At 43.8% G+C, this 24023-nt stretch overlaps 2 protein-coding genes across 4 annotated transcripts in view; one reads left to right on the top strand and one right to left on the bottom strand.

Moving 5' to 3' along the window:
• Positions 1-6725, top strand: part of LOC141172322 (protein kinase C and casein kinase substrate in neurons protein 1-like) — a 42726-nt gene extending 36001 nt beyond the window's left edge. The window contains exons 9-10 of the mRNA XM_073656401.1: positions 911-1005; positions 5427-6725. Coding sequence (XP_073512502.1) covers positions 911-1005; positions 5427-5542 — 211 coding nt within the window. The 3' untranslated portion in view covers positions 5543-6725. The remainder of the gene's footprint in view (positions 1-910; positions 1006-5426) is intronic.
• A 751-nt stretch (positions 6726-7476) lies between these two features.
• MED25 (mediator complex subunit 25) lies at positions 7477-20920 on the bottom strand. Of its 3 annotated transcripts, none has more exons than XM_073656399.1 (20): positions 20723-20920; positions 19123-19269; positions 18967-19012; positions 18751-18875; positions 18509-18607; positions 17946-18066; positions 17656-17815; positions 17279-17412; positions 17076-17172; positions 16243-16463; positions 15783-15920; positions 15612-15694; positions 14141-14198; positions 13338-13445; positions 12851-13027; positions 12482-12589; positions 12310-12393; positions 12013-12195; positions 8354-8561; positions 7477-7967 (listed from the first exon to the last, which is right to left on the bottom strand). In XM_073656399.1, exons 2-20 carry the CDS (start codon positions 19245-19247, stop codon positions 7861-7863), a joined length of 2382 nt encoding a protein of 793 aa, XP_073512500.1. In that variant the 5' UTR covers positions 19248-19269; positions 20723-20920; the 3' UTR covers positions 7477-7860. The 3 variants fall into 3 exon arrangements, with proteins under 3 accessions (XP_073512500.1, XP_073512499.1, XP_073512501.1); XM_073656398.1 differs by having other exon boundaries at positions 15612-15697; positions 20723-20919; XM_073656400.1 differs by lacking the exon at positions 12482-12589 and having other exon boundaries at positions 15612-15697.
• Positions 20921-24023: the final 3103 nt, after the last annotated feature.

Genomic DNA, 24023 nt, shown 5'->3' on the forward strand with positions numbered 1-24023 from the left:
CATCCCCAGGTCCAGTGCTGAGTCTCCTCCACTGCTGTGTCTGCAGCACTGATGTCACTTCGACAGCACTGTAGACAATCAGTGTTCTGCTAGAGTTGATGACAAAAGCCGACTAATTCACTGATTAGCTGCAGCGCTGTCGACGTGACATCAGCGCTGCAGACAATAACAGACATCGGGAACAGTGGCGGAGACTCAACCTACTAACTCCAATGTTTGTAGGCTGCATGCTAAATATAGAAGGAAGTAAGGAGGCAATTTAGTGCCTTATTTCAGTGCACTATGTAATACCTAATTGCCCCTGCAGAGGCGCTGCAGGGAAGAATGGCTTCCAGTAGCCAATGGCTAGCTCTGATATTACACAAGCAGGAGTTTTGGGGGTTAATCAGATAAAGAAACTGGAGGAAAAAACTAAAATTCAATAACGATGAAAATGTCTTCTAGTTTCAACATCTACTAAGTGGTACTACAAGATGTGTCTTTTAAAGAGAACCTGTCCCCAGGTCAAAAGTGTCCAGTTTTTGTTGTTATTTTATTCCCGCGGATTCCCTGAGTATTCTACTTTTTTATTTTTTTAAATCCGCCATACGGTTCCAGACATATGGGCCTTTTTATTTAGTGCTTTTTTTATAGTCATTACACAGGGGTGGGGCTCACTGGGTAATTATGCAGAGCAGCCTAAAGACACGCCCCGGCGGAATCTGTGAGCCACGCCCCTTGGTTAACGCCATACAAATTAGCACTAACTTAAAAGGCCCATATCTCTTGAACTGTAGGGCGGATTTTAAAAAAACTAAAAAATTAATAATCAGGGGAGCGGCGGGAATAAAATGAGAACAAAAAATTGTCTATTTTTATCTGACGACGGGTCGTCTTTAACTCATTACAATATTTATTTTCTGGTTCACAGTATGAATAAAGCACCAGTAAATGTCCCCGGAGTGCGGGTACGAGCTGTCTATGACTATTCAGGCCAGGAGTCTGATGAGCTCAGTTTTAAAGCAGGTAAGGACCTTAGTAACACAGTGTCCGTACTGTATTAATTTAATACAGGTACATCTCCCTATTTGCGAGGTTTTCCTGGCTTAACATATTGAAGCAACAGTGAATGGTGGTAAACAGCACAGCTCCGTTCACCGCTTAGTGGCCATTCTGAGTTACTGCAGGTTAACACCTATTGACGTAAATGGGAGCTCAGCTGTAGTACCAGGAAACGGCCACTACAGAGTGTACGGAGCTGTGCTACTCCGCATCGTTCACTGCTTACTAGTGATGAGCGAGCACTGCTCGGTACTCGCCCAAGCATCTCACTACTCGAGATGCTCGGAGCTCGCCGAGTACTTGCGCGATGCTCGGGCGGGAGCTCGGGTCCCCGTCCTGCATGTCTGGCGCTATTTAGAGCACCAATCATGCAGGGATTGTCTGCCACTCACTGTAATGCCACAGCCATGGTGGTTGTGGCATTACAGTGGTTGCCCAAATCGATGGGAACAGTGCCAACAGTGAAACATGAAAAGCCGGCAATTCAGCAGCGGCATACACCGGTACCCGACAATTTAGAACCGAAAGAATAGAGCTTCACACATAGATTAGATAGATATAAACATGTCAGTCACATATATATGAAGTACAGTGAAAGTGTTGATTACTGTACTTGTCATTTAGTGTTAAAATAAAGGATTTATTAAAAAAAAAAATAAGGCTATGTGCCCACGATGCAGAAATGCTCCGGATTTTTTCCTGAGCGTTTCTGCATCTCCCTGGCAGAAAAAACGCATGCGGATTGTACATGCGGATTGCACATGCGCTTTTCCTGCCAGGGACATGCGGATATGAAGCGTTCTTCACATGCATTTCCGCATGCGGGTTGACAAGCGCTTTTCCAAGCAATTTTAGCATCACTTGGAAAGTGCTTGACAACTTGGTCACACTATATAAATCCATGCAACCGGCATAGATTTATATAGTGTGACCGTAAAAGAATGGTAAAAAATAAAAAATAAATATATACTTACCTTATAATGGCCCCGGAGTTTTGCTTCGCTCCGTCCCGGCTGCCGGCAGATCGCGGTACACTGAAGGACCTGCCGACGTCAGCGTCGTGTGACCCGTCACATGACTAAATTACATCACCGCAGGTCCTCCAGTCCATCGCGATCTGCTGGCATGAGAGGAGGAGCGCACCGGGGGCCGCCAGAAGGTAAATATAACATTTATTTTATTCTTTATTTTTTTATTTATTTATTTTTTTTTTACAGTTTTCTATGGTACCCGGGTCCGGAGGAGAGTCTCCTGTCCTCTAGACCCGGGTACCATCCGCACATTGAACGTTTGTATTCCGCATGTGCTTATCTAGTGAAGCAGAATGCATGCGGTCTAATGCAAGTCAAAGGCGGCGAAAACGCAGCGCTTCCGCAAAATAATTGGTAGTGCTGCGCTTTTTTCCGCAATGATAACCCGCTGCGGAAATTTCCGTAGCATGTACACAGCACATGCGGATTATCATTGGGGAACATGGCAGGCCTTCTACCATGCATTTTTTAAGCATTTATGCAGCGTTTTTGCCGCTGCGGAAATGCTTAAAAAACGCATCGTGGGCACACAGCCTTATAGTGTTTTTGTCTCTTTAAAAAAGCCGGCCGGCAATTCATCATTGGTTCCTGAAAATTTAGAACAGAAAGAATAGAGCATCACACATAGATTAGATAGATACATGTCAGTCACATATATATATATATATATATATATATAATAAGTACAGTGACAGTGTTGCTTACTGTACTTGTCATTTAGTGTTAAAATAAAGGATTTAAAAAAAAAAAAAAATTGGCGTGCGGTTCCCCGTAATTTTAGTCTCTAGCGGAGGTTAAGCAGACGGCTGGGGCAGATGTTTGAAGCCTGGGAAGGGGGCAATACCCACGGAGCTTCCCAGGCTACTAATATCAGCCCCCTGCTGAATACCTAGCCTTTACTAGCGATTAAAATAAGGGACCCAAAAAAAAAAAAAAATTACGTGGGGTCCCCCCTATTTTAATAGCTAGCAAAGGCTAGGCAGACAGCTGGGGGCTGATATTAATAGCCCAGGAAGGGTGCCATGTAAGTAGAGTTTAATTTAGAACATTAAAGAATTGTGTCTTTATTCTGGGTGTTTGTGTTTTTTTTAATTGAAATAAAGACACAATTCTTTATTGTTCTAAATTAAACTCTACTTACATGGCACCCTTCCTGGGCTATTAATATCAGCCCCCAGCTGTCTGCCTAGCCTTTGCTAGCTATTAAAATAGGGGGGACCCCACGTAATTTTTTGGGGGGGTCCCCCATTTTAATAGCTAGTAAAGGCTAGGTATTCAGCTGGGGGCTGATATTAGTAGCCTGGGAAGCTTCGTGGGTTTTACCCCCTTCCCAGGCTTCAAACATCTGCCCCAGCCGTCTGCTTAACCTCCGCTAGAGACTAAAATTATGGGGGATCCCACGCCAATTTTTTTTTTAATAAATCCTTTATTGTAACACTAAATGACAAGTACAGTAATCAACACTGTCACTGTACTTCATATATATGTGACTGACATGTTTCTATCTATCTAATCTATGTGTGAAGCTCTATTCTTTCTATTCTAAATTGTAGGTTACCGCTGCTGAATTGCCGGCCGGCTTTTTTAGAGACGGGTGCATGAAAATCGGAGGGCACTAGTGTGTTCCAAGTGCCCTGCTATGTTTTTCATGCACCCTCCTATATACCCTACCTGACGTTTAATTGAGCACTGTTCCCATCGATTTGGGCAATTTTTAGGCCCTCTGCAGACCGCCAGGGGGGAACGCCAGAAAAATGCTCGAGTTTCCCATAGACTTACATTGGGCTCGTTGCTCGGGTCGAGCGCCCGAGTATTCCAATGTGCTCGACCCGAGCAACGAGTACCCGAGCATTTTAGTGCTCGCTCATCACTACTGCTTACATCCGACCACCTTTTCTGATCCAACAGATAGGTCATCAATATGTTGAGCCTAGAAAACCCCCTTTAAGCCACACCCCCACCTAATCTGCCCAGGAAGACCCACTAAACCTCTCAAAACACCCGGGTTAGTGCACATATGGTCGAGCTTCATCCCTTTTCGGTCTATATTTTCTTTTGATAAAAAAGGGGGAAAGGGTAAGAAAAAAAACAGGAAGGGAACAGAGACCCGACAGGGTACAGCTCCCTGATCCAAAACGTAAGGAAAACTCCAATTTTGGGGGTTTAAAATAGAAACTACTTTAATGTGCAGGGCAGACTATCCCACATATATAGCCAGTGAAATAATTAGTAAATTGGTGACATGTTCAATAAGTAAATGTATTTCTAAAGGTGCTATCGACATGAAATTCTCACCAGATGCGACATCTATGGCTTGATTTCTTTGCCTGTGTGGATTGGCTGGGTTGTTACCGACATCTGGTGAGAATTTCAGGTCAATAACAGGGGCGTACATAGAAATCATGGGGCGCTATAGCAGAAGTTATAATCCCTCCCCCAAAAAAATAAAATTATTAATATTATTCGGCAGGGTCACAGAAGAGGACATCTCACAACTTTCCAGCATTTACAAAGTAAAGATGCCAACAAAAGTGCCCCCCAAACACCGTATGATGACCCTACTGTACCCCACCTCAGCTTCAAAGGCAAAGTATGATTCCCCAACTGTGACTCCCACACAGCCCCCCCATGCACTATAATGGCCCACACTAGCCCTCCAAACAGTATAATGGCCCTGCACAGCCCTCAACACAATATGATGGACCCCACACAAACTCACACCATACAGTATAATACACTCCCCCATACAGTATAATGCACCCCCCATAGTCCTCCATATAGTATAATGCACTCCATATAGTATACTGGCTCCCGCAATAATAATAATAATTAAAAAAAAAACAAAAAAACAACAATACTCACCTCTTCTCGTTCCCCTGCTGCTCTGGTCTCTGCAGCGAGCGTTCTGAAGCACCACACACCTCAGTGCAGCGGGCGCCATGTAGTGACCTCATCGTGCTCACTGCGCTGAAATGTCAGGTGCTGAATGATGGAGGATGGCCTGCTGCCACTGGTCAATAACACCTTTAGAAATATATTTACTTACAAACTTGGCGACGTGTTCAATACTTATTGCACCAGCTGTACAGGTGACGTTTCGGTCGGTAGCCTCAGCCCTTCATCAGACAAATGGTTTGCACAGTGGAAACAATGTAGATCGAGAAACAGCGTATTTTCCAAGCGCGGCGGCTCTTACGTAGCACATCACGCTGTTTTTCTGACTCTTCATTGTTTCTTCTCTGCAATCCGTATGTCATTTTGGGCTTGGTCAGGGTGTTGGGAATCCAAAAGCAGCGTGAATGCACCATGACATTTAATGGCACAAAACTTTACTAACTTTTCTGTTATAACCAGGTGACGAACTGACAAAGATTGAAGATGAGGACGAACAAGGCTGGTGTAAAGGTGTGACTGATCGTGGCCAGGTGGGCCTCTATCCGGCCAACTATGTAGAAGTCATTACCGGGTAGAGAAAAGTTACTGAAGAGCACCAGGAATTCAGTATTTGGTGTCTGACAATTGGCTCTACAGGGACTGTACTTCTTGTCTTTTCAGATCCTTATGCTGGGCTGGGGTTAGCAAGTGACAGGGCCGGGCCAGAGGGGCATTAAAGTGTTTGGATGGTTACAGATTAAAAGGACATGGGTTCTGATTGTCCACATCTTTTTAACTCTTTTCGGGGTAATTTTTATTTACTTTTGCGATTTAAGTTTCATTAAACTTTTTTGCTCCGTTTGGCTTTTACAAGTTTGTTTTTTGTCTCCCTGGCTGCAGAATGAGGTAACTGAGGATCTATAAGTGAGCTGGTTCTAACTTAGGAGTTCAGAAAAAAAAATTACAGCTTCAAATGTGCAGATTTCTGACCACAGACTATATCAAAGTTGAACTGAAATAAAAAAAAAAGTTAAAACTCCCTATGTTTCTCTTTTGAGTTCAGCTCAACTTTGATATAGTCTGTGGAAGCTGTAACTTTTTTTTCTGAACTCCTATGTGCAGATTTATGACCATAAACTATCAAAACTCAAAAGAGAAACATAAGTTAGGTTGTTGTTTTTTTTTAGTTCAGTTCAACATTGATACAGTCTGCGGTCATCAATCTGCACATTGGAAGCTGTAACTTTTTTTTCCTGGACTCCTATGTGCACATTTAGGACCAAAGTTAAAACCAGCTCACTTATGGATCCTCAGTTAACTCATTCTGCAGCCAGAAATATTACAGGGAAACAAAGAACCTGTAAAAGCCAAATAAAACCCAAAATATTTTTAGCCTCAAATACATGCATTTAAGAGAGAAAAAAAATGACCCCGATGTCCATTATCTTTAGTTTTTTCTAAATACCCTAGCCTTAGGTATTACCGCTACCTGGGTATTATTGGTGCCAGTCTGTTATTTGCTCGCCTATTTTTTCTATATCCCGTACATAAAAAACAAACAAAAAAATCTTCACCCCCAAACTATAAGACTGCACCCAGCTCTCAGGAAACGTCCTGCCTGGCTTGGACCACCTTCATACCCGGCGTGACGCCGATCCTACGGATGTTGCAGTACAATGTGTGTGCGTGGCGTGTACCTTTAAAAGTGCGGGTCTCGGAATGTTTTTTTTTCCCTTTGTTTTTTAAAGAGATATTAAAGCAATAAAATTTGAATTAAAAGCAACGTGTCTACCATAATTTTTTATTTTTTTCAGGACCAGTTGTAATTTTGACTGACGCCATTCAACTTCACCATATAAATGTACAGAAAAGCGGGGCCAAATGGTGAAAAAAAAATTGCAATCTCGCCAGTTTTTTGTTTTTCAATGTGCGTTAAAAAATTACCTGGTGATGTAGTTCTGCAGGTCTGGTATTTTTCACTGGTTATGAAAAAATTCTGAATTTTTGTTTTTCTGTGGCCATTTTCTGGGACCTGTAACTTATTTTTCCATAGAGCTGGCATTTTTATTTAAATAACTTCAAATTTTGATACAGTGGACTTAAGGACACTGATACCAAATATATTTTTACTGAATTGGGGGGGGACGTTTTAGTATTTTTTTTTTCCTTTTAACTCTGCTGCCCACACTGTTTAAAAACCATTTAAAATCACCAATGTCATTTAAAGCGGCACCTAAATGGTTAACAGCAGCAATCGGAGCTTAGCTCCAGTTGCTGCTGTTAGAGGCAAATACCCTGAACCCCTTTAAACAATGATTAAAGGGAGTTTCTCCACTAGAAAAAAAAAAAATCTTTAGATGGGCTCTTAATATAAATGCTTTGAATGGAAACCGCCAGAAGTATCAGACCTATCGAAATATGATAGGTCCAATCGTTGCTTTCAGCAGACATTGGTGAAGGATAAGATCCATCAGCAATTATTACCAGCCTAACTATAAAACATGCACTTGAATCCACGAACACAAAAGACTTATATCTAAAAATAATTATTTTAATACTTTGTTGTCAAACCCATTATTGTGAAATGAAAAAAAACTGCTACAAATGACTTTTTTTTAGCTAAAGTTAAAAAAAACAAAAACGTATTAAATAAGAAATCCTTCAGCTGTGAAGATGGCGAATCATGTGTCCATCCATGGCGGATTACTGGAGTTGTAGTAGCAAACAACAAGACAACCTGGCTGAGTGCTGCCTCACGGTGGCGGGAGATGGGAGTGCACGCAGAATTTGTAAGGGAGAATCCAAAGTTTTCCAGAGTAGATCTAAAGGAATCAGCCGGATTGTGGAAGCGATGATGGACGTGGATAAGAAAAGATTTCCAACAGTGTGAATTCAGGATGACTGAGATTTACTTTTAGATGAGGTCCATTAAGATATCCTCTTCCATGACACTTTGGGCCTGTACTTGTTGTAATCCTGGTTGAGGGACGGGTCCTCGTGGCCCTGCGTTCATCATGACTCCTGAAAAGTGCGGAAACTTTATCAAAAAGACATCAAATATATTGTGCCAAAGTAAACATTATAATTTTAAAGGGGTTGTGCCACTTCAGAAAACTTTTTATTTTTTATTTTTAAGACAACAGTAGTATGACTTACCCTCCCCAGGTCCAGCACTGATGTCACAAACAGCGCTGTAGTCAATGAGCTCAGAAGCTAGCAATATAAAACGCTGCTGCTCTCACCAATTGGCTGCAGTGCTGATGTGTCATCAGCACTGCTGCTGAACACACCCCCATCCCACCATTTTTTATTTTATAACTACTGCGCCTGCCCTTTAATCTGTAAACCAAGTAGAGAGTGAATTGGGCCATACCTGAAAAAAATAAACTGGCATTACTATGACTTACCTGGCATGGGTGCTCGCTGTGCCATTTGATTGCCCCATTGCTGGGCCGGGGCCTGATGCATAAGAGACTGCCCTGAGATCTGCAGCTGTGGCTGGCCGGGGGGCTGGTGCGGCATCTGTTGCCCCAATGCTTGGTGAGGGAGCAGGCCTTGTGCTGCCTGCTGCATGTGATGCAAAGGCTGCTGGGCCTGGGGAACTGCGGCCTGGGGCTGGAAGAAAATACAAAACTTCTTACCTCCTTATTCCATATTTGACCCTGCTTTAAGATAATGCGGAAACACAAAAGCCAACATGATTAAAATCTCCTGATGCATAAGATAAACCTCTCTGGCGACCCCTTCAGGTCATCAGCTGTGGGGGGGACATATGATGACAAGCCTGGAGACGGTTCCCCTCTCCAAGAAGGTCGGCCGAGCCGAGCTGCCATCTGGCACACGAGGTGTCCACCGCCCTCCGGTGACATCACGCACATCTGGTCTCCATCAGCGGCATGCTCAGATTTACTTATCGGAATAGAAATCATTTCCACTCTTGTCGCTCCAGTAATAATAAAGGAATGACAAGTGAAAAAGTGGGATATTATTGGCAGGATACACCTCCAACTGGTCACCCTCAATACCACAGCCTTAATCAGCTATTATTTTATATTCCCATCCTTGGAAATTAGTGGAATATTCCAGTTCAAGAACACTAGTGTGACGTCATCGCAAAAGAACACAGCCTAGGAATAAGGACAAACACTACTGTAACTTCATCACATAAGGACACAGCCTAGGAATAAGATCAAACACTACTGTGACATCACCGCATAAGAACACAGCCTAGTAATAAGGACAAACACTACTGTGACTTCATCACATAAGGACACAGCCTAGGAATAAGGACAAACACTACTGTGACATCATCGCATAAGAACACAGCTTAGGAATAAGGACAGACACTACTGTGACATAATCACTTAAGAACACAGCCTACAAATACAGAAACACTATTGTGACATCATCGCCTAAGGACAAACTATTGTGACGTCATCGCATAAGAACACAGCCTAGGAATAAGGACAAACACTACTGTGACGTCATCACATAAGAACAAAAACTACTGTGACGTCATCGCATAAGAACACAGCCTAGGAATAAGGACAAACACCACTGTGACATCATCGCATAAGAACACAGCCTACAAATACAGAAACACTATTGTGACATCATCGCCTAAGGACAAACTATTGTGACGTCATCGCATAAGAACACAGCCTAGGAATAAGGACAAACACCACTGTGACGTCATCACATAAGAGCAAAAACTACTGTGACGTCACCGCATAAGAACACAGCCTAGTAATAAGGACAAACACTACATTGACATCATAGCAGAAGGACAAAAACTACTGTGACATCATCGCATAAGAACACAGCCTAGGAATGAGGACAAACACTACTGTGACGTCATCACATAAGAACAAAAACTACTGTGACGTCATCACATAAGAACACAGCCTAGTAATAAGGACAGACACTACTGTGACATCATTGCATAAGAACACAGCCTAGGAATAAGGACAAACTACTGTGACATCATAGCAGAAGGACAAAAACTACTGTGACATCATCGCATAAGAACACAGCCTAGGAAGGAGGACAAACACTACTGTGACGTCATCACATAAGGACAAAAACTACTGTGACGTCATCACATAAGAACACAGCCTAGTAATAAGGACAGACACTACTGTGACATCATTGCATAAGAACACAGCCTAGGAATAAGGACAAACTACTGTGACGTCATCGCATAAGGACAAAAACTACTGTGACATCATCGCATAAGAACACAGCCTGGTAATAAGGACAGACACTACTGTGACATCATCGCATAAGAACACAGCCTAGGAATAAGGACAAACTACTGTGACGTCATCACATAAGGATAAAAACTACTGTGACATCATCGCATAAGAACACAGCTTAGTAATAAGGACAGACACTACTGTGACATCATCGCATAAGAACACAGCCTAGGAATAAGGACAAACTACTGTGACGTCATCACATAAGGATAAAAACTACTGTGACATCATCGCATAAGAACACAGCCTAGTAATAAGGACAGACACTACTGTGACATCATCGCATAAGAACACAGCCTAGGAATAAGGACAGACACTACTGTGACATCATCGCCTAAGAATACAGCCTAGGAATAAGGACAAACTACTGTGACGTCATCGCATAAGGACAAAAACTACTGTGACATCGCATAAGAACACAGCCTAGGAATAAGGACAAACACCACTGTGACATCATCGCATAAGAACACAGCCTAGTAATAAGGACAGACACTACTGTGACATCATCGCATAAGAACACAGCCTAGGAATAAGGACAAACTACTGTGACGTCATCACATAAGGATAAAAACTACTGTGACATCATCGCATAAGAACACAGCCTAGGAATAAGGACAGACACTACTGTGACATCATCGCATAAGAACACAGCCTAGTAATAAGGACAAAAACTACTGTGACATCATCGCATAAGAACACAGCCTAGTAATAAGGACAGACACTACTGTGACATCATCGCATAAGAACACAGCCTAGTAATAAGGACAGACACTACTGTGACATCATCGCATAAGAACACAGCCTAGGAATAAGGACAAACTACTGTGACGTCATCGCATAAGGACAAAAACTACTGTGACATCATCGCATAAGAACACAGCCTAGTAATAAGGACAGACACTACTGTGACATCATCGCATAAGAACACAGCCTAGGAATGAGGACAAACACTACTGTGACGTCATCACATAAGGACAAAGACTACTGTGACGTCATTGCATAAGAACACAGCCTAGAAATAAGGACAAACACCACTGTGATATCACATAAGAACACATCATCAGTCACAGAAGTCCTAATCACCGGGCCAGTGCTGTCTGGTGATGGGACTGAAGATTATCTTTGACGGGTGCTGTTTTTTGTCCGGGAAAGTCGCGTCTAGGCCTACTGCGGCAGCTGCAGTGATGATGTAGCAGTACATGTAATGATGGGCGCAGCAGGACCAACACGGCGGCTCTCTAAAACCATTGTCTGACATGTAAAAGTTAAAATTTCTGGGGGCTCTAAACTTCAGACCGTGGCACTGAAAACACTCAATTTTTGAATCACCAGAAATGTAACAAATCTATTGATACTTATGTTTTCTGATTTTCCAGAGCCCTTGTTTCCCAGCTGCAGTTTGCTTAAAAAACAAACTGTGCTTTACCCACCGTTCCCAGGTTCAGCGAAGAGTCTCGTCTGCTGCTCCTGATGTGCTGTTGTCATGTCGACAATGCCGCAACCAATCAGCTCGTGACGTCTAAGGCAGAGTCACTGAGCTGAGCGATTGGCTGCAGTGCTGTCAACGTAACGCTAGCGCCACAGACTATGACGTCAAGAGCAGCAGAGACTCAGCGTTGGACCCTGGGAGGGTGAGTAAAGCGGAGTTTGTATTATGTAAAACAAAATTGCAGAACAAGGAAAGACGTTTTCCGAATTTAGAAAACCCCTTTAATTTTTTAGATTAATCGTGGTCTTTAAGTGTCCAACGAAGGGATTAGGAAGCTTCACATTGACCACTTCGGATTAGCAGAATGGCAGAAGTCACTCACGGGCTGCTGGCTGAGCAGAAGGTTTCGGAGCTGGGGGTTGGCACCGGGGTTTTGGGGTCTCAGCATTGCTCCTGCCGGGTTCTGTGGCTGTCCGGGGGCTTGCACTGTAGCTTGGGTCCCCTGCTGAGGCGCTTGGTTGGGGCCCTGCGGTGCCTGCTGCTGTTGCTGCATCCTGATCTGTAACTGCAAGGAATCATGGAAGCACTGCAGTCAGCGAGGACGCCTAAGCGCATGTTCACACAGAGTATCGGCGTGCAGAGGAAATGCAATAAGTGTGCAATCACAGCGCAAGCTCACCAGATTCTGAGATCTCTGCTGCTCATCCATCATGGTTACCTGGCTGACAGACGGCATGCCTTGCGTTACCTGCTGCCCGGCCATCTGCAATATGACAGAGACAACATGCAAGGTGAGCGATGCCGTGATACAGACCGGCGCACACAGCGAGACGGCGTAGGGAAGGATTTACCTGCTGTGGCACAGCCTGCGTCACCGGCAGAGGAACGGGCTGCTTGGATAAGAAGGCCTGAGGGTTGGGCTGAGCCGACCCGGCGCCCATAGACTGAGCTGCCCCCATCTAAAAGAACAGGGGACACTTTCAGGCGGCCATATTGAAAGTTCAATTACTGCGGCTGTGATGCAGACACTAAGGGCCTGTTCACATGTGCCATATTTGGTGCAAATTTTGAAAAAAATATTGGAACCAAATTATATCACAGAACCAGAATGAGAAAAAGTTGTCATAATTTTTGAGTGGGGTCCCTATACTAACAAGGCTGGGGGGGGGACGGGGTTAGATAAAGAGCAGTAATCGGACTGATCGCCAGCTCCTACTTACACTGCGGTTCTGCATTTGCACTTGTTTGTGGTTGGTGATCACTTGTCGGATGCCGTTGACAAAGCCGCTCTGATCGTAGGGGATCAAGCCCATGAAGATCTTCTTTTTGGAGGAGTACAGCAGCATGAGGACCCGGACTTCGCACGGAGTGGTGTGCGGAAAGTGTACACAGCCGGCCTAAAACAGCAAGAATTAAGATGAAAGTCACATCTTCATGTTCCAAATACTTTCTGATAAACTACAATATTTCTGGAAAAAATAAAAAAAAATCTGAATCATTTTTTTCATTATAAAATTATATATATATATATATATATATATATATATATATATATATATATATATATATACACACACACACACATACATTTTTTATAATGAATATATACATATATATATATTTTTTATATTATATATATTTAAAATTTTATATATATTTTTTTATCTTCAGCAGTAATACATGTAGGAGCCTATAATGCATACTTACAAAGCCGTTACCCATGATCCGGTAGAGACCCTTAAGAGATTCTAGATCCTTGTTGGTAAAGTGGAATTGCACCATGCGAGAGTTCCTGAATAAGGGTCCTAAGGTGGTCTGCAACAAGATAAAGGCAACTCTTGTTATATTTTTAGGGCCAACCCAAAGCTGGTCATACACGTTAGATGGCTGACAGCTCTCTCCCCCGATTCCCCCACATACAGGTCTCTATAAGACCGTTTATCTTGTCGCCAAAATTCAACAGGCCAGATCCTTCTCCTTCCCAATATCATTTGTCTGGGGATGAGTTCAGAACCCCCTCCCTATGCATTAGATGGACAGACAAAAGGCAATTTCGGAATGATCATCTGTGTTTAGGGGCATTAATAAGGACCTGTCATGTCAAAAGTGGCTGGTTTTGCTCTTATTTTATTCCCGGTTTTCCCTTGATTACCCGTTTTTTTTCTTTTTGAAAATCTGCTCTACGGATCCAGAGATATGGGCCAATTTAGTGCCAATATCTTTGTGCTGGATCCTCGGGGGTGGATCTTTAGGCTGCTTTGCATAATGACCCTGTGAGCCACACCCCCTTGTAAAGCTCATCAATGAATAAAAAGGTCCGTATCTCTGGAACCATATGGTGGATTTTAAAAAAACAAAAACTGGAATACTCAAGGGAGCAGCGGGAATAAAAAGAGCAAAGAATGGACACTTGTGACAAGTCCTCGCTAAAGAGGCAATCAACTGCTTTTATGGCCAAAACATATAACCACACATGGAGATTTACACAAAAGTTAAAGACTCTTATATACCAATAATTGCTGGGGGATCAGCTGCATTATTAACTTCTGAGGCCACTGATCTGTTTTCCTGCAATGCAAAAAAAAAAAAAAGTTGAACTTTATTTTTTTGTAAAATTCTGTTTATATGTCATTAGTTTCTGAACACTCATTAAAATTGGATTTTTATATTTATCATAAAATCTATTTCTCATTGACAACTTGGGGGGAGGGGGGGGGGAAACAGCACTATGGGTGGATGCCCTGCCACTAGGAGGCAAGACATTACATGGAGAGAAAAAAAAAAAAGTGGGTTATACCCTCTGCTCGGACACTCAGTTTATTGCCGAAAGTGGTAGGAGAGCAACCCAAAAACAGGAAAAGATTGTACAACAATCGTCTCGTTTCTAGCATTGGGGAAGCTGCAGTCTCTGGCGACTTGTGGAAAGGAAGGGGGCCAGGACAGGAGAAAATGAGGCAGAAAAAGTGCCTGTAGGAATGTAGAAAGCCTGGGAAAAAACACGCCTGGCAAAAAAGCACAAAAAAAGGCTCAAGGAAAAGAAAAATACCCCTCTCCGACTCACTCTAAGCCACGTCGAGGGAGTGATGGAAGGTACCAGGCTCCCTGGGGGAGGAACAAAAAGGTTGCAAGTAAAGTTGGATCTCCTAGTGGTGCATTTTACCTGGAGATCAGTGGAGGAGGCCTGGCAGTTGGGAAAAGAAAACAGACCATCAGGAAGGTGAAGGTGGAACCAGATAGACCCCTCTAGCTACCAAAGATTCCCCTAAACAGAGCAAAACGGTGCCAGTAACCACAGAAGAGACCACATCAGAGTGGAAATAAAGAGCCAAATGGGCTGTAAAAGAGAATTTCCAGGGAAAATAAAGATAAGCGAGACCCTCCATGACAAGAGAGACACTAATCAGAGCCCATGGGAGATGGGAGAATTGAGAATATACTTCTACAATCTGATGAATTCGGATTCCCAAAGGGTCACCCCTTCTGTGACTTCGCCTGAATCGTGGGGACAACCATACTCAACTGTGGCAAGAGGGGCAGGAGACTGGCGAATAAGTGGCATCAATGTGAAAGTAGTGGTCAACCCATTTAAGTTTGACATCCCGGCCCTGGAACAAGTTGTTTTTTTGCCTCCAAAAAGGCTAAAACTAGCCTAGCAAGTGTCCAAGGAGAGGTCTTTCCCCACCAGGAGGCAATATTTTTTTTCCCTTTACCTACTGTCAAGAAGGGCATATACCCACAGCCCTGTGTCCCTTGATGCTATTAACGAGAAACACAATAACATAAGGTAATCAAGTGGACACGATTCCTGACACATGAACATGAGCAGCGCCATTTGTGGGAACACCAGACCCTTTTTTTTTTACTAATCTCTAATTTATAGTACCCAAACCAGCCGGACACCATTTACTTGATTTTAAGGGCTGGAATTTTTTTTTTAAAAAGTACAGTTGAGCTAACGAAGCAACACCTATAGGCACTTACAGATTTTCCCCGGGGTTGACGTAAACTTGACACGGCAGGGAACGGGTGAGCTTGGCGTTGGTGTCCACAGACGGTGGTTTAGGCTTCTATGCGAAAATGCAAATAGACTTAAATCAAAACCATCCACTCTAAACCCTCCTGATATGTAGCATCTGGCAGGACATAACTCACCTCCTGCCACTCCAGCACGCCACTCCACGCCAGCATTTTGTTGGCCACAGACTGTTGCGTATTGGCCAGTTGTGCGGTGCCGAGCTGAGGTGCGTTTGCTTGTTGAGCCGGTAAACCGGGCGGCGCTCCTGTGCCGGGCTGCGAGAAAATAATAAGCCGAATGATATATAAGTAAATCTTTTTTCAGATACCAAAGAGAACTTACAGACCCTAGAAGAAGTAGCATACCGACCATAAATATTAATTATCTAGGATGAGGGGTTATCCCCATCTTGTTAGATCTTTAGGACCCCCATCAATTCGGAGAATGGAAACAAGTATGGCAGGCTGGGGTTCCAGGAAGAACAGAGGGCTCTAGTAGGCCCCCCGATAACTGGATGGCGGTGGACAAGGAAGGAGAAATACAGAGACGGCCATAGATTAGCTTGACTGAAGTGCAGAGCCATCGTTTGTGACGTACCATGGGCTGCGGGACAGGCTGCTGCTGAGCGCTCTGCTGCGCCATCATTCCCTGGGAAGGTCCTGGACCGGTGGTTACGGTGGAGACTAAACTTGGTTGGGGAGATGACGTTAGTAAAGAAGCTGAAGAGGTGACCATCTTGGAAGCTTGTCCTTGAGGCATTGGTTGAGACGGTGGTTGGTTGAATGGCGGAGTAGACTGCAGGGCTCCGAGTCCGGGAACTGAAAGAGGGAAAAAAAAATAACCAGAGCTTAGGGAACGCACAAAGCAGCGAGAAAGTAACTGGTCTGTAATTATAGATGGATAGGTCTTGACAACAAGTAGTGGACAGGAAATAGAAAGAAAGTAGGTCAGACAGTCGTCTTGGTCACTGTATCTATAAGCTTGCACAAATCGAACTGGAGAACATGCCTGGACAATCCCTTTAAAATGTTGTCGAGAGTTTCGGAAAAATTAATCTCCGAGCAGTGCCAAAAAAATGGTTTGCGCAGCTCTACTGTTCCAAGCGCTGGCCGGAAATGCTCCGTTTCAGAGGTGTGCAGCCAAGTCAGCCGTATAATGGCCACAGCCAGGTACTACACATGCGCCCCCTATCGATTCAATAGAAGGGGGATGTGCAGTACCTGGATTTGGCCACTATAAAGTGGAAACAGCGGTGCAGATCAATTCCGAAAGGCACCGGGAACAGCTGATCGCCGGGGGTCCTGTGTGTCGCACCCCCAAGATCAGATATTGATTATCGGCCGTCAATGCAAAAGTCCCGGACAACCCCTTTAACTCCAAACTGTACAGTCCTGCACTTCGATGGACGGAAAGCAGCTAGAGACACTTACACCGATTTTGGATGTTGTTCTTCTGTATCTTGGCAGCTTCAACGGCTGACTGTGCAGCAAGCTGTGCGGGGGTCAGTGTGCTCGTCTGAGAAGGATGCTGGAATAAAGTCATCACATGTGAGATACAGATATCAGTATAGAAGCAATGGCCTCCATCTAATACTGCCATTTAAAAAAAAAAATGAATGACACTCTCTTTGTACCATGTATGGAGCCTGGACTTGTGGCAGCGGGTGCGGCGGGGCACTTGGAAGCTGGGATTGTACCACGGGGAGCTGTGGCTGGGGTAGAGGTTGCTTTAATGGGACAATACCAGGTGTGGAGGATGCTCCTCCAACTGTAAAAGGAAGCACAAAAGGTAACTGCACCAGTACAGACATATACACATGGTCATACCGTCCATCAGTGTTATCAGGAACATTAGATATTCGCCATGGAGGACCCGCCGGTCCATATATTACACAGCTGGTAATTCATATGTATTATATCTCCAATTTGTCGTAAAACTTGGGCCAGTCACGTCTACAAAAACATCTGTGTGAATGCACCCGATACAAGTTATAGGAACTGTCGCGCTAACCTGGAAGGACCATCCCTCTGATCAGTATCATGTGACGGGGGTCCTGACTGTAGTCCTTGGGCTGCGGCTCCATCATGCTTCCTACCGGCATGGCTTTCTCAAAAAGTGTCCTCAGAGCCGGCAGCTTCCGCGGAGAGATGATGGAGAAATGGATCCCTCTCTGGTGAGATAATCAGAAACTCCACGTCAAGTATCAAATAAATGTTATCAACATTAACATTATTATGATCTTTTTTTTCCTACATTTTTGGCCACTGCAAAGGCAAATACAAAAAAAAAACAATATGTACCTCCCCAATCTTCTGGACCAGGTTCTCTGTCGTGTAGCCGGAGTAGGTCGTGCTCTCCACAGCAGGGAGCAGGTACGGAGGAGAGTTGCAGATCAGGATGCAAACCTTGTGAGTCTGCCCGCTGCCAGAGACAAATCAATACATTATTGGCAATGCAGCAGCCGCCGCCGTGCATATAAACACTCTGAATGCAGCTAAATGCAGTGTGTAGCAGCCGTTGCCGAGTGCTGCAGAACAGCTACTATTCATAAGATACTTTGCTAGGGTTATATAGATTCCTGATTCTTCACACAACTTTTCCAGACCTTGGAAGTGGAACTATGTTAGAGGTGCAGGAACCTGAACAACATTAGTAACTTACTGTGTAAATCTCACTTCTCCGGGCTGGACAACCCCTTTAATTGTGTAGATTTTTACTATAAACTGTTTGTCTCATTGGAAAACACAACTGATGGCTGCTGATCTCGTTTTTGGTTCTTCCAATGATTATCCAGGAGAATAGCGGACTAAGTCATCTGTTCAGTAAAAAGTTTCCAAACAACTGTCTGAAACGAGTCACTTACATCTGTTCCCTCATCTTCTTGAAGTCGTCGAAGAGTTGCAGGGCCGTGCTGAGACCTTCGGCGATGAGGCTGCAGCTTTCACCACCACCTCCCATAAACCTGAACAAAAAAGAAGACAGAAAGAAGACTGTCCTTAACATTTGAACAAGATGGTCCTGGTGCACTATAAAAAAAAAAGTGGTGCCGGCAACAAAGCCTGGAAGACTCCTAAATTTGTGGGATTAATAAGACAAAAGACTTACATAATGCTGTCCAGCCACTGAACAAACTCATAGGCACTACTGGTGGGAGCGTGACACTGGACGTACGACTCTGGAGCACAGTCCACAGTATTGAAGACCACAAGACTGTACTGTGTGCCGCCATACTGGAACACAAGACAAGAGCGGTCAGTACAGGTGGATATCAGCATATGACGGACTGCTGATTCCTGTTAGACAAAATGTGCAACAACTCACATCTCCTCCAAAGTCAGTTTCTGCTGGGGGGCCGCCATTAAAATATCTGGGGGGTGGAAATAATATGAGCATGAAGTTTCAAACCTAGCAGACCCCTTTCTGCTACATTTTTCAAGGCTTCAGACGGAAGCCACAAACAGGTGGAATATAACTTACTCTATCGCGGGGAGAAGATAATGTTTCCTCAAAGACTCAAAGTACGGTCCTAAGTTAGCTGTGCCTTCTATAACAAAGACCACGTCGGATACTATGCCTCCATTTCCCTGGGTTGATGCGTCCATCGCTGGGACTGTTCTCTAGGATCTGCAGGAGACAAAACATCGGATAAGTGTCAGACTGGATGCCGGCTTCAAGAGGGTATATTTCAAGGGGGGTTCTTTATCTTAAAGGGGTTGTCCGGCTTTGGGGTGCAGTCCCTCTATGTGACTGCACATTGCGCGCTTGTCAGTACTTTCCGGTGTTGGGAGCAGGTGGACGCGTGACTGCAAGTATGCAATTTGCAGACATGCAGTCACATGCCGACTAGTCGTGCGCAATCTAATTGATAACGGCCAAACATGTCTAGTTGGAATGTGGCCAGAAGAATGCTTGAGGTCACATGACCAGCGCTGGAAAATCCTGATGAGAACTGTGTGGATTGTGAAGATTCACAAGTCTGCAGTCACAGAGAGCCCCAAAGCCAGACAACCCCTTTAAACACTAATAAGACATGGAGCAAATAGAGAAAACGCAACCAACAGTAAAACTGATTGATTGGGGTCCTAGTTGCAGGACCATTTTATGGACCAGCGATAACATGCCAGCAGTGGTGGATTTGTGTAAAACCAGCTGTTACTCGCCCTCCCGGGGGTCCAGCTCTTTACCGCCATGATTATATACAGGCTGCAGCGGTAACGTCACATCAACAGCGTTACAGCCAAACACTGAGGTAGACAGAACGAGCCGCTGGAGTCCAGTGATTGGCTGCAGCATGTTGATGTCACCATTGCAGTCTGCACACAATCACTACAACAGTGGTGACGATGCAGCACCGGACCCCGGGAGGTCCAGTAACAGCTGATCTTAATATTTTTAACACAGTAAAAAAAGATAAAAGGGGGGAAAACCTTAAAGAATCTATATCCCCCCCCCCCCCTTGTATGAGCACATGGACGTCGCACAGTGGGGTCTTCAGCACAGGACCCCTCACTATGAGCCAATAGGAGGGAACAATAAAAAAAAAAAAAAAGCAAAACTTTGGGAGTTTCTGACTTTTTCTGTGTTCATCGGCACGGACATCATGTAACGTTCATCTCTCTCAAGCAGAGATCTGGAAAGTGCTGAGAAATCAAAGTGCTAAAAGTATTGCAGAATGTTATCAAGCAGATTTAACTGCAGAAAAGCCCTTTAATTATAGAATTTATGGAAAAATCCCTTTAAATATACAATTTATTGGTGGAAAAAAAATCACCTTTAAATATACAATTTATTGGTGGAAAATCCCTTTAAATATTCCATTTATGGAAAATCCCTTTAATTATAGAATTTATTCATGGAGAATCCCTTTAAACATTCCATGTATTGGTGGAAAATCCCTTTAAGTTGCTGCAAAAATTAAATGCACCCCATATACATATTATACACAGCACAGAAATCTAAGCAAACTATTTAGAGTTGCAAATAATCTATAAAACCCAACCAAAACAGGTAAATAAGCAAAGCATGCTGGGTATTGTAGTTCTCCAGCTGCTGTACACACTACATGCGGTTCTTTTACCTTTCTATAGCACGCCCAGTCCCGTACACACAGACCCCCCCAAAATGTGACCGTAGAGGTTCCCTACGGGGGAGGGTGTGTGCCCCCTCTACCCGGGCACGGGGTCCAGGAGATGCTGTGCCCAGAACTTCCGTATCCCGGAAGCTCCCAACCTCCTCCACACCAGCGAGACGCCGGCGCAGAGCGACAACGAGGTCACCGCTCTGTACACAGGCAGCGCGCTCATCGTCTGGGATCGATTAGTGCTGTCTGACTCCTGTGTGACAGCGCCTGCGCTTCTGCTTGGTTGTCTCTGGTGCCATCTAGAGGCAGGAGATGACATTGCACTTTCAGTATACTCGGTAGAACAGGATTATGCGCAAACTGCTAAATGTGCTGTAATGAGAAAAATCTCTACAACTCCTGCTCTGGTTTACAAAACCAAGTGATACAAGCTTCTAATAATGATTAGTATCACTAACATAGCAATTGTTAACCCCATTGTGGCCTTAAAGAGGTTTTGTCCAACATATTAGGGACAATTTTACTTTATCTTCCTTCAATGCATATGTTTTTGGGCTAAAAATCGTTTTTGTAATAGGGTTTCAATAAAAAGTTTGCTTTCTATAGTTCTGCATTATGCTATTTATTGCCGCTTGCAAAATGAGTTAACTGAGAATCTGTCAGTGAGCGCCTTCTTTTTTTCTGAACTCCTCTCAGCTGATGCATGAGCACAGAAAACATCAAAGAGTAATGTGCAGGGAAACAAAGAGCCTGGAAAAGCCATTATTACAGGATGGAGGACATTTCTACAGGATGGGGGTCATTATTATAGGATGGGGATATTACTACAGGATGGAGGACATTACTACAGGGTGGGGGACATTATTATAGGATGGGGATATTATTACTGGATGGGGGACATTACTACAGGGGGTGGATATTATTACAGGACAGGGGACATTACTACAGGGGGGTGGATATTATTACAGGACGGAGGACATTACTGCAGGGTGGGGGACATTATTATAGGATGGGGATATTATTACAGGATGGGGACATTACTACAGGATGAGGGTTATTATTATAGGATGGGGATATTATTACAGGACGGAGGACAATACTGCAGGGTGGGGGACATTATTATAGGATGGGGATATTATTGCAGGATGGGGGACATTACTACAGGATGAGGGTTATTATTATAGGATGGGGATATTATTACAGGACGGAGGACATTACTACAGGGTGGGGGACATTATTATAGGATGGGGATATTATTACAGGACGGAGGACATTACTACAGGGTGGGGGACATTATTATAGGATGGGGATATTACAGGCTGGAGGACATTACTAGAGGGTGGGGGACATTATTATAGGATGGGGATATTATTACTGGATGGGGGACATTACTACAGGGGGTGGATATTATTACAGGACAGAGGACATTACTGCAGGGTGGGGGACATTATTATAGGATGGGGATATTATTACAGGATGGGGGACATTACTACAGGATGAGGGTTATTATTATAGGATGGGGATATTATTACAGGCCGGAGGACATTACTACAGGGTGGGGGACATTATTATAGGATGGGGATATTATTACAGGATGGGGGACATTACTACAGGGTGGGGGACATTATTATAGGATGGGGATATTACAGGCTGGAGGACATTACTAGAGGGTGGGGGACATTATTATAGGATGGGGATATTATTACTGGATGGGGGACATTACTACAGGGGGTGGATATTATTACAGGACAGAGGACATTACTGCAGGGTGGGGGACATTATTATAGGATGGGGATATTATTACAGGATGGGGGACATTATTACAGGATGGGGATATGTTTACATTATTACAGGATGGGGATATGTTTACATTACAACGGGATGGGGAACATTATTGCAGGATGGGGATATTATTACAGGATGGGGACATTATTACAGGACGTGGCAATTACTACAGGACAGGGGCCTTTACAACAGGGTAGGGGATATTATTATAGGATGGGGATATTATTACAGGATGAGGGATATTATTACAGGATGGGGATATCATTACAGGATGGGGGACATTACTATAGGACAGGGGCAATTACTACAGGACGGAGGCCATTACTACAGGGTAGGGGATATTATTACAGGATGAGGGAAATTATTAGAGGATAGGGATATTATTACAGGATGGGGGCATGCCTACAGGATGGTGGATATTATTACAGATAGAGGGAATTACTACAGAATGAGGGATATTATTATAGGACAGGGGACATAACTACAGGATGGGGAACATTATTACACGATGGGGGACATTATTACAGGATGGAGACATTAGTACAGGATGGGGATATTATTACAGGATTGGGGACATCACTACAGGATGGGGGACATTATTACAGGATGGGGATATTATTACAGGATGGTGGTCATTACTACAGGATGGGGGGGTATTATTACAGGATAGGGGCCATTACTACAGGATAGGGATATTATTACAGGATGAGGGACATTATTAGAGGATAGGGATATTATTACAGGATGGGGGCATGCCTACAGGATGGTGGATATTATTACAGATGGAGGGAATTACTACAGAATGAGGGATATTATTATAGGACAGGGGTCATAACTACAGGATGGGGAACATTATTACAGGATGGGGATATTATTACAGGATGGTGGTCATTACTACAGGATAGGGGGGGGGGTATTATTACAGGATAGGGGCCATTACTACAGGATGGAGGATATTATTACAGGATGGGGGACATTACTACAGGACGATGGCCATTACTACAGGATAGGGGATATTATTACAGGATGGTGGACACTACTACAGGATGGGGGATATTATTACAGGATGGTGGACACTACTACAGGATGGGGGATATTATTATAAGATGGGGGACATTACTACAGGACTGGAAATATTATTACAGACCAGAGGACATTACTACAGGGTGGGGGATATTATTGCAGAATGGGGTCCATTACCACAGGATGGGGGATATTATTACAGGACAAGGGCCATTACTACAGGATGGGGGATATTATTACAGAACGGAGGACATTACCACAGGGTGGGGGATATTATTACAGGATGGGGGCATTACTACAGTTTGGGGGATATTATTACAGAATGGGGTCCATTACTACAGGACAAAGGCCATTAGTACAGGATAGGGGATATTATTACAGGGTGGGAAACATTGTTACAAGAAGGGGGACATTATTAAAGGATAGGTGCCAGGAGGAAGAAAATTATTATAGGATGTGCCCAGAATAGGGGACATTATTTCTGTACGGA

This window comes from Phyllobates terribilis, unplaced genomic scaffold, assembly GCF_046119375.1.
Source record: "Phyllobates terribilis strain yellow unplaced genomic scaffold, ASM4611937v1 Scaffold_12__6_contigs__length_324123572, whole genome shotgun sequence".
NCBI lineage: Eukaryota > Metazoa > Chordata > Amphibia > Anura > Dendrobatidae > Phyllobates > Phyllobates terribilis.